The 11,175-nt window shown below is 36.1% G+C and overlaps 2 protein-coding genes and 1 long non-coding RNA gene across 5 annotated transcripts in view; 2 read left to right on the top strand and 1 right to left on the bottom strand.

The window, feature by feature from the left end:
* LOC125840965 (uncharacterized) overlaps positions 1 to 11,175 on the top strand; it is a 229,332-nt gene that overhangs the window by 193,491 nt on the left and 24,666 nt on the right. The gene's annotated exons all lie outside the window — the stretch shown is intronic.
* LOC125840940 (uncharacterized) lies at positions 863 to 5,993 on the bottom strand. Its single transcript, XM_049519922.1, has 3 exons — positions 5,615 to 5,993; positions 2,001 to 2,513; positions 863 to 1,417 (listed from the first exon to the last, which is right to left on the bottom strand). The coding sequence occupies exons 1-3, from the start codon at positions 5,918 to 5,920 to the stop codon at positions 1,163 to 1,165; spliced, it is 1,074 nt and encodes a 357-aa protein (XP_049375879.1). The 5' UTR covers positions 5,921 to 5,993; the 3' UTR covers positions 863 to 1,162.
* LOC125840938 (presenilin-like protein At1g08700) lies at positions 8,235 to 9,894 on the top strand. The gene has a single exon (XM_049519920.1). The coding sequence runs from the start codon at positions 8,274 to 8,276 to the stop codon at positions 9,552 to 9,554; it is 1,281 nt and encodes a 426-aa protein (XP_049375877.1). The 5' UTR covers positions 8,235 to 8,273; the 3' UTR covers positions 9,555 to 9,894.

Raw genomic sequence — 11,175 nt, 5'->3', positions numbered from 1 at the left:
GCTAATAGTTATAGTATTGATCTTGTAAATTTTTGTTGTTCGATTTTTGTTACTGTATGTTGTTTCATTTGTTTCAATTATCATATTATTTGTTTGTAATTATTGTCTTATTCTGATATTTTTTGTTAATCGTATGCTATTTCTTATACTTATGTTCCTTCTTTAGCATACACAATGCACTCGAGAATGAGTGTAAAGGACCGTTTTTGTCAAATGTGAGAGATTGATGACCAAATTGATATATTAAAAATGTTAGTGACTAATTGAAACTTAGCCCCTTTTACTAGAAAGTAAATATGCAATTTCCCGCAAGGATAACCAAGTTGGTTGAGCAAAAAATTATCCGAATGAGTGGTATCAAGTTCAAAATCCTTTAATGTTTTTTCGATAAAACTCATCGCAAAAGACTTATCTAGTGCAATTTACCTTTCCTATGTTGTTCCAGAGCTATGGAGCAGAATTTACCTTGTACGCACTGATAGCGCAAAGGTGATTGAGTTGGTTGATGAAGGGTCTCAAGTTCAAACCGCATGCATGCTTTCTCAATCAAACTCATAATTTTCAGGCTATTACATTTACCATGTGCACACTCAAAGGCGGATTTTCTCAATCAAACTCATAATTTTCAGGCTATTACATTTACCATGTGCACACTCAAAGGCGGATGCAGTTTCGTTGTCATAAAAGAAAATGCTCGAGCTGGTGTGTCTGATACGACGGAGATATTTTTGAAGAATATTATCTGCTGTTTGATTGCGATTTTTTTTTTTAATCTAAAAGCAGTGGTGGCAAATTGATGTGTTTTGATGAATTTCTAAACATCAGTTGGAGAAGTGAAATTTTTCACACATTTAGAGTGAAGTTCAAATCCAAGTCACATTTGCACATGACATTCAGCCCTTACTTGTTTCCAGAATATTACAACAACTACGCCTCGATCCCAAGCTAGTTGATGCCAGCTATATGGATCATCCCTCTCCGAAGCCTAAAAAAATAACGTTTACGACAGCACTCTTAAGACAACTGACCTAAAATGATGTCCTCTCAAACAAACAACAATTGATGTATACCAGCAATAGCCCAATCTTAATCAGCGCGAAAATACGCTCTGATGTTTGCTTGTACATAAGCGAAATCATGGGTTACATCCCTCACCTGATAATTAGTTACCTCCCTCACCTGTCCCTTCATCACCTGGTGTTTCAGCAGTACCTTCCTCACTCTTCTCATCGATTTCGTTTTGTTCCTCTTCTTTAGGCTCAGTTGTCTCTGGCTTTGCCGGCCCTGGGCCAGCAGACACCTTCACCATGGAAGGACGTAAGAGTCTGTCTCCAAGTCTGAAACCTTTGCGATATTCTTCAAGTACAACACCTTCTTCAAATTCTGAGGAATCCTCGCGCATTATAGCTTCATGCAGCTGATCATGGGGAGATCAGTCAATACTAAAAAGAGACAGGTAGGTAATACAGTTTCATCTATTGGCATAAAACTACAGAAAAGGCTTTCATCAACATTACAATAACAAGGTGACACAAACAGATTTCAATGTTAGAGTGTTATACAGCTCGAAGGAAACAAATTCTTGTTTAGTTCCCTTCATGAAAGAATACCATAAGTCTATACATTGCAACTCACCGAGTTGGCTCAAAAGAATGCTGATTTAGATTGAGCTAAAAATCAGGTCGAGGTCTTCCTAAAAACCGAATAGAAGTTAGACAGCTTTTGAAAAAGTTCATCAATAATTCGACTGAATTTTGAGCCAACTCGGGAACTGGCCTGCATTAAACCAAGGATCAAATAGAAGAATCACTACATGAACAACAGAAGATGGCATCTCAAAACTTTGTTTTCCTGAACAATACAACCTATATCTACCTATCTATTCAAACAAGCACCACACAGCACGGAAAGAAAGCATCTTTTTAAAATACTCAAGCATATGAGTGTCTATGTAGGAATACATCTGTATTTGTAAATAGAGGCACGGGTGAGAAACTTACCAATGGGTCGAATGGCTTCCCAACTGTCTCCACAGGCTCAACACCAAGAGATCCAAGGATTTCCATAAATTGTTTAGAAATGCTCTGATAACTATTACTAATTTTTTCCTCTCCCTCTGTTGCCACCTTGATTTGCATTTTCGCTCTCTCAAAATTGTCCATAACAGACAAAAGTTTCTCAACAACTTCCCCTTGCGCATTTGTCACAAGAGAAGCTCTTTCTCTATCTGTTCTCTTACGGAAGTTGTCGAAGTCGGCACTGATTCTAAGAACCCGGTCCCTCTCACTTGACAATTCTTCAGTCAATGAGGCTACTTTTGTCTGAAGTTCAATTTTCTCATCTTCTATGGACTTGAGGGAAATTTCTATCTCTGCAACTTTTGAATCGTCATTATTTGCTAAAGCATCTCTGTACAGCTGCAATGAAGCTGCAACGACTGATAAAGTTTCCTCTGCAGCTGCATTGTCATCCTCATCCAAAGCTTCCTCAGAAGCAGCACCATCTAAATTCTCCTGTTCAACGGTAAGAAAATACACATTTCACTAGACTTTCAATAAGTGGGCAAGAGAATTGCAACACTTGGAACTCCAGTATGTCAAGTTTTAAGTTATAAAGATAAACCACAAAACTAATCAGCTTACTCCAAACATACATGCTGACAAAAGGATAAAAGCAGATGAAGAAACAAACTAATAGACATATTAAACACGTTGTGTTTTTTTTGGTGACAGTGGTATCCGGGCCAGCTTACCAGCACCAATGCTTGGGCAGAAGAGAAGAAATAACCTAGTGTTTTTTACCTCTGTTGAGATTTGAACCAGAGACCGCTAGTTTTCCACCATTTCATTGACCACTAGACCACAACCTTGGGTTATTAAACACATTATCTTATTTCATTTACATAAACCCACATCGATATGCATGCTACACAGAAAAAAAAAATACATCTAACAAAACCCAGTACATGCTGGAGAACTAATGTATTTTATCTCTCAGCCTAAGACATAGAACACTTGGTAAGGAAAAGGGGGCAGCTACAAGCCAATATAAAATGTCGAACAACACTCTCTTCAATGAACTCCACGTATGTGAGCTGCAAGTAGCTGGTAACCCTGATAGAGGAGAGGGGACTGCAGTATGTCACCAACCAACGTCAAAAGTTATAATATTCCTGGCATAAAATTACAAGTAACTAATATAATGTTTGTTTACAACATAAAACACTGGCAGATGTGGTCTTTGCACAACTAATACAATGACTGGTTTCCCAATTAAGGCCTAACACAACTAATGTAGTGTTTGGTTTATGGCACTAAACTCTTGATTACTAATACTGGTATAACTTATGTGGGGATCTATGTATTATTTTATGCATGATAAAACGTAAAATAGGAATAGGTGTACTAGAAATACCAAAGATAAAGAGTATCCAAAGACAAAAGGGTTCTTAAAGAAGGCATTCCATGCATAACATTTTGAAGGTGGTCAGCATATCCTAATACTGAAGAATACAAACTTACCAATTCTCAAAAAAAAAAAAAAAGCCATTCCATGCATAGCAATCCTCATTATCATTCACTAAACCACAATCCTACATCAGTATTCACCACAACAATCTATTTATTGTAATATTTGTATAACTAGATCTAGTATGTCTAGATGTAAATCAAGCGACCCCTTAGTGAGTTATGCAGCTACTGTGGAGAAGTAAAGGTGACATCTCACATGGAATCTTATAGAGGTAGATCACAAGAAGACATCTCACTTGCTATCCACATGCATAATCACCTAATAATTAGTGCTTCTAATGCACCTAGGCGTGATTAAACCCAACTTCACTGAATGCATCGACAGAAAATAAACTAAATGTTCTTAAGCCAGTAATATGACGATTTTGCTCTATATCAAAATGTAATACTATTCTAGATAATCGAAATATTGTTTTATTGATGGATAGTAGGCACCCTTCTACCTTTCTTCACTTAAATACTAGACTTGGTTTGCCGCCAAAATACAAACTCATGACGTTCACCTACCAGTATTTTATTACCTTTGTATTGAACTAAAAGGCCTAGGTGCAGATGCTGTGAGACTATATTCACACAACTTACAAAGAACAAATATACAAAGTGATCTCTTCTTATTTGTCTAAGCTTGGATGAGCAGAATTATTCGGTACCTAGTGGAATAATCGAAGTGCCATTTCCAAATAATCCTCCAGACACGTTTTCCAAAACTTCAATGTATTCTTCCAGCCACGTTTTCCAAGAAGCTGCTAAGCATAATTCTGAGTGAAGTCTTGGGAGATGTTTGGTGATCAACCCCTCTGCCAAAAAATCTTAAAGCTTCACAACTGTAACTGAGCACCCTGTAACAATGTCAAACCTAGGGTGGACCCCAGCCAACTTTCTCACTCCTTGCAAAGCTTCTGATAAGTGTAACAAATGAATACATGACTTAACACTTCGAACATCAACCATGACACTGATCAGTGATCACAAACTTTTCCTGTGCTACATGGTACAACACATGTACTAATTGCTGGTGGGAGGTATCACATATCCTGTATATATTAGTCGAGGTGCAACACCACGGTTATCAAAAAAAATATTCAGGCTTTCTCTGACTTGCTATATTCGAACACCTAGAAGGTTCTCCTTCCCGCCATGAAATAGATCTTTCAAGGTAATGCACCCACCATTGTAGCAATTATTCATCTTTCGTATACCAGAGAAATGTACCATTTATAGGATGGAGTTCGACTAACATGGAATTTGAGGTGTAGTGATGATTAGTTGACTTTCACTTGGAAAAACCTATTCCAATCACAATATCACCAGGAAATAAGCTTTGAGAGGAGGGGATGTGTTGCAACTAAGGTCTATGAAAATCCCAAGTTTGTTGACCCTTTTGCAATTCCTAAAGCAGGAAACAGAGGCTGCATTTATTAACAACAAAGGAAAAGCTTCCGCAAGCAATATAAAGTAACCCACTACAATATAAAAAGGAACAAAAGGAAACATACCAACTTAAGTAGTCTTTCACTTGATCCTTAACCATCAGGGCTAAACAAAACAAGTGCTTCTTAATAATGGTGAAATGCCAACTCATAGTTTATACAAACTCGACATAAAGGAAAAGGATAATCTATTGCCTAATGGTATGGTCTACCTGTCAATGAAGATTCAATCCAGCAGGAATTTTCTCATCTGTCTAAGCCTTGTGGGATACAGTTGTAAACTAACCCTCGAAAAACAGAAGAGGATAACATAACATAACCTAATCTACTTATGATGAAACTTGAAAACACCAAATCCATTGGGAATTGTCCACATAGTGTTAAAAAAGCCGACTTTTCACAACTCAAATGCAAAAGCTATCTCACCAGACATGGATTGTTAACAAACCGCCTATTCTCTCAACAAGGTGGAATTAACACCTAGAGGCCTATGGCCACTCCTATGTAGTGTCAAAACGAGGTCTTATTAGCCGTCGAGAGATCCAAAACAGATACAACTGATTCAAATAGCAGACCCAACAAATTCAGCCGTAAACACAGTTAATTGAGCTTGTACACATCTAGAACACAAAATGCAGGATAAAATTGATGTACCTCCTGCTCAGACTCTTCTACCTGCTGCGGTTCCTGAGTCACCGTTTCAGCAGCCTCAGCAACATCCTCATTTGAAGCAAAGATAACAAATTTCTCAACCGACCGATGCTGCAATTGCACAATTGAGTTAGCTGAGTGGTGAATACGACACCGTCTGGGGAGTAGTGGAGTCTGTCTCCGTCCACAGCGCGAGTAAGATAAGAAAGTGATACAATTAGGTTTGACGGAGGAGTAAGCGGTGGCGCTAACGGTGGTTGACGGCGACCTTAAGGTGGTGACCGGCGTTCTCAGGTTGGTGGTAGCCATTGTATGGTACAGTGGAAATGGAGGGAGAAGATAAAGCAGATAGGCCGGAAGGGTTTTAGGTTCTTTGAGAAGATTCTCAAAACAAAATATTTTAACATATACTATTATACAGACAAAATATTATTATAATTTTTATATTATCTATTTAATTATCGACCCGCAAATTTGAATTAACCAATCTTCAATATAGATACATGATATTTAGATGAAAAATCAATCATTTTGTTATTTAGTTTTAAATTTTGATTTCCTGGTCTATATTCAATACATGTAAACTGTGATTCGATTAATCTGATTTTAATATAAATTCATCTAAAAAATATTTAATTAACGTTCAAGCTCAAAAAAGCTCTCGTTAAAGATGGAGAAATTCTATTTGATTTTGATATAAAATTTATTTAAGAAAATAAAGCTCCATATAAAAATATTTCAATTATTGTAATAAGTTATGTTTTTAAGGAATTTAAAAAAAAAAAAATTAATCATGGAGTCAATTTTCTTTAAAAATAATAGAGGAAGGTAATATCGTACAATTATATTGTTTGGTCAAATAAATGCTACAATTCTCTCATTAGCTAAATTATCTTAAGTTGATTTGACGTAATAAAGAATATGATAATTAATACGTAATTAGTTCAACAAAGGTAACTTGATTTTATTGATTTGTCAATTCAACTCATTTGAATGGATTATATCTTTACATCGTCCTCTTCTATTTCATTTATTATTATTGGCTCAATAAATTTATTCGTATGTATGATAATAGTTATATTTATTTTATTGTATTTTTATTTGATAAGATGCATAATTAGATAATGTTTTTATTGATTGAAACCTTGTACATGTTATTACATTTATGAAAATGTTATAATGTTAATGATTTCTACTTAGCGACACATACTCTCTCTTGTGATTTAATGGAGTCATGTGAAATATTATTAAAATTTAAGAAAAGATACATAATTATACTATATTATTATGTGCAAATTTAATAAAAAAATCACTTTTAGAACAATTTCTAGCCACGGAGGGCTTATTTAGTAACAAAGATAAGTAATAATTAATTTTAGAATTAATGTTAAAATAAATTTATTTTATATTTGGTTGAGATAAAATTGTAAGATGATTTATTCACAAATTAGTTATTGTGGGTAGGGATGGACGTTCAGTTTTTCAATTGGTTTTATCAAACTTCGGTTCGATTTTTGGTTTTAGAAAAGTGTGCACCATATACCAAAACAAATTAATTCAATTCGGTTTTTTCTATTTCTATTCGATTTAGTTCGGTGTCTCAAAATCATTTTTTCGGTGTGAATGAAAAATAAAATGAGGACAAATCAAATATAAGATACTTAAAATTTAAAAATACGCCGAGGAATGATAAGTCGCGGTTTATTGTGCTAACTAAAAGACTATATTTATCTTTGTCAAGAACATTGTGCCTCCAACTACTTCTCGATAAAAACAAAGACGAAGACGAGCACATTTACATGTACATTGATAGAAATATGTTTTGGTTCCTCTTGAAAACTAATATTTGAAGTTAAATATTGAATAGTACATTTGTTGCTACTTTGATTTGTTCATGAATGATTTAATTGTTAATTGACTTTATTTTTAGTCAAGAGAATAGCCATAAAATATATATATATATATTTTTTTTTAAATAATCAAAGTTTGAATTTTCGGTGCACCGAAGTTTTGAGACCCTTACATCGAACACACCGAACTTTTGAAAAATAACACCGACACCAAATCGAAAAATCAAAACTGAAAAACCAAATTAGCTCGGTTCAATTCAATTTTTCGATTCTCCGGTAATTATGCCCACCCCTAATTGTGGGACTATAATATTATTTTTGTCCCACATTAAGAATGAGATAATAATTTTAAAATAACTTATTCTGCAACAAAACAAGCCCTTCGCGATTGCTTAGTATGCGTGATAAGATAAAATATCTCAAAATTAAATTTATAGAATATTTAATTGACCTTTATCAAGTTATCAACTAAGAACAATATTAATTTAACCTCAAAAGGCAATTCAAATATCTCATTTTATCCCATTAACTAAACAACCCCTTACTTTTTTTTTTAATTTTTCACTCGAGGTTCGATACCGTATTAGACCTCAACTATTCCGAATTTGCATCATGTAAAAATTTATTTGGGAGAAGTGCCTCCTATTAAAATTTCATAGCAAAGCTTGAATTCGAAAACTCTGATAAAAGAAGGAGCAGCCCCATTGGTAAACGAGCCCTTACTGTTATGCCAAAATTCAGTTTATGCTGAGATTTTCCAAACAGACAAACTTCACCACTCCCAAACCCCACCACCGACCGGCGACCCGAAAATGGACGGCGGCAGCATTCTGGAGACGATCGGAGTTGAGATCATCGGAGTAATGTCACCAGTATCCATCTGCATGTTCCTAGTTGTCCTGATCGTATATACCCTTTCTTCACCATCTTCCTCCGATAACCAGCAAGTCATCCGTACAGCCGCTAACCTCATATACCTCGAATCATCTTCCGATACTACTACCCAGAAGCTCGAAGGAGCTCTTCTAAACGCCGTCGTTTTTGTAGTCCTCATAACCCTTGTAACATTCCTTCTGGTAATCCTCTATTACTATCGTTTCACTAATTTTCTGAAATACTACATCCGTTTCTCTGCTTTCTTCGTTCTTGGTTCGATGGGTGGGTCGATTTGTCTTACTCTTATTCAGCACTTCAATATCCCGATTGATTCCTTCACTTTTTGTCTCCTCCTTTTCAATTTCACCATTTTGGGGGTCATTTCTGTGTTTTCACAAGGGGTTCCGATTCTGCTTAACCAAATGTATATGGTTGCTTTAGGGATTATTGTAGCAGCTTGGTTTACGAAACTACCTGAATGGACAACTTGGGTTGTGCTTGTTGCCCTTGCTTTGTATGATCTTGTTGCAGTTTTAGCTCCTGGTGGACCGTTGAAGATGTTGGTGGAGCTGGCTTCAAGTAGGGATGAAGAGTTGCCTGCTTTGGTGTACGAGGCCCGGCCTAATGTGGGTTCGAGATCAGGGAATAGAGGGCCAAATTTAGGGCTTTTGTTAGCTGGGTTTTCTGATGGGGACCCAATTGAGCTTCGGGTTATGTCGAGTAGTGAAAATGTGGTTCAGAATGGGAGGGGTGTGAATGAGATGAGGAGTGAAAGTGAAGATATTGATGGTGTTAGAGAGGTTGAAATTGAGGGGGAGATGTTACCATTGATGGGTAGTAGTAGTAACGAAAGAGAAAGGCCGGTGGTCAATGAAGAGATAAGAGAAAGTAATGAGAGTGATCGTGGTCGGGTTTTGGAGAGGGAAATTGAGGAAGAGGAGGAAAGAGGGAGGGGGATAAAGCTTGGTTTGGGAGATTTTGTTTTCTATAGTGTGTTGGTGGGGAGAGCTGCAATGTATGATTTGATGACTGTTTATGCTTGTTATCTCGCTATTATATCTGGATTAGGGTGCACGCTTATACTGTTAGCAGTGTGTCGACGTGCCTTGCCAGCACTTCCCATATCCATTGCTTTGGGGGTCATCTTTTACTTCTTGACAAGGCTGTTGATGGAGCCATTCGTTGTTGGGACTTCGACGAATCTTTTGATGTTCTGACCACTGACATGTGGAGGAGGAAATTAGAAAGTACAGGATATATTGAGTTCTAAGATATATATTTTGATTTAGAAGGAAACTAATTGCTTTCGGTACACCCTTGTTTCAAGGTTCCGAGCAGGAAGGGACAACTCAGCTATATTTTTTCTGATCTATCTGTAAAATCACAAGTCTAGTGAGGTTTGTCCCTCTATTGATTCTCTAACTGATTTTGGTATACATAATATTGTTAAGAGTGTTATAACTCCCATTTGTACATGGGCTAAAAGATGTATTCCATGAACTTGACGTGTCGTATACTATATGATTTGTTAAATTCAAGTACTTAGCTATGTATCAACTATTGGTGTAAGTAGTTCTATTGCTTATGCGTTACAGTTCTATTGGTGACAAGTTACTTATTGAAATTTTAGGTTTGACCCAAACCTCTTGAATGCTTAACATTCTACTTAATGTTATTTTCTTGGATTGTAGTGTACATCCGAATAGAAAGGGAATCAACTGCTACATACAACTAAAGAGTAGTTGCACTGTATCTTGATTCAACGACTCAGAATAACAATGTGCAACATAATTTTTTCATCTATTGGTAGTTTTAACTATGTACATGATCTCTTAGGATTCTGCTTATTTTCTATACTGGATTGGAAAATTCATCTCCTAGTTTCATCTGGTACTTGGTGAGAGGTATCAGTGCTTTCTTTCTCTCACGCTCTGACTCAAGGGCTGTCAATGTGAAGATCTTTCGGTATCCATCTTAATCTCAAAGACCTTGCACTGGTTTGGAGTGTTGCTTTCAGGAAATGTTTCCTTTAAAAGCTAGTAGAACCAATTCTTTGCAAGGAGCCATTTGAGGTGAAGTGTTCTCGAGATAGAATCAGGTCATAAGCTTTGTGTGCGATATATTAAAGAGGAATAAGCACAGCTGCTAAGTAAACCAACTCGCAAAAAGAGTATGTCTGACTTAATTGCTTTGTTTTTTCTTTCTGTGATAATGTTGGCTCAGTTGCTAACATACTGTTTTAACCTAAAACTAGTACTGAATTGTTTTTAGTTGATTACCCTCCCCAGACCCCAGTTGTGAGATTTCATTGGGTATGTTGTTGTACCTGTTTGAAAGCATTTTTCATGAAAATGGAACCTATTCCGAAGTTTGTGAAATCTGAAGCATATTGTTTGAGGAATGCAGTTGCATATAGGCAGAGAAATGTTCAATGGCTAATCTAGGTATTGCCTTGCATCAACCATCATTGTTTCTACCTCCTTTTTTGGCCCTAAAGCACTTCCTTGTGTGTTTTTGTTTTGGATGTACTATTTCTATTTTGGCTCAGTTCTAGTTACACATAATTTACAGGTGTACCTATGACCTGATTATACAGATAGAAAGATTTCCATGCGCAAAATTACCATAACAGGATTGAACAGATCCCCTGGTCAGAGGAATAAAATTACCATCTTTGAAGCAAGACATTAGAAGTTTTTTCTATCAATAAACTTTTGCCAGAAGCTCCACTCATAATTATGACTTCACATCTAAGTCTAAAGCTAATCTATCCTTACATATGAAGAGTATGTGCATAATTTTCTTCATTACTTATCCTACTGAAATGATTTTGATGGT

Source organism: Solanum verrucosum, unplaced genomic scaffold (assembly GCF_900185275.1).
Source record: "Solanum verrucosum unplaced genomic scaffold, falcon-dt-bn FXZP01000196.1, whole genome shotgun sequence".
NCBI lineage: Eukaryota > Viridiplantae > Streptophyta > Magnoliopsida > Solanales > Solanaceae > Solanum > Solanum verrucosum.
The sequence above is the reverse complement of the archived record's forward strand: the minus strand, read 5'-3'. Positions and strand labels throughout refer to the sequence as shown.

Coding starts and splice junctions, on each gene's coding strand:
- LOC125840938 (XM_049519920.1), top strand. CDS start 8,274: ATGGACGGCGGCAGCATTCTGGAGACGATCGGAGTTGAGATCATCGGA.
- LOC125840940 (XM_049519922.1), bottom strand. CDS start 5,920: ATGGCTACCACCAACCTGAGAACGCCGGTCACCACCTTAAGGTCGCCG. Junction 2,514..5,614: donor TAGAAGAGTCTGAGCAGGAG/GTACATCAATTT, acceptor ACCGTTGAACAG/GAGAATTTAGATGGTGCTGC. Junction 1,418..2,000: donor GGAAGCCATTCGACCCATTG/GTAAGTTTCTCA, acceptor CCCCATGATCAG/CTGCATGAAGCTATAATGCG.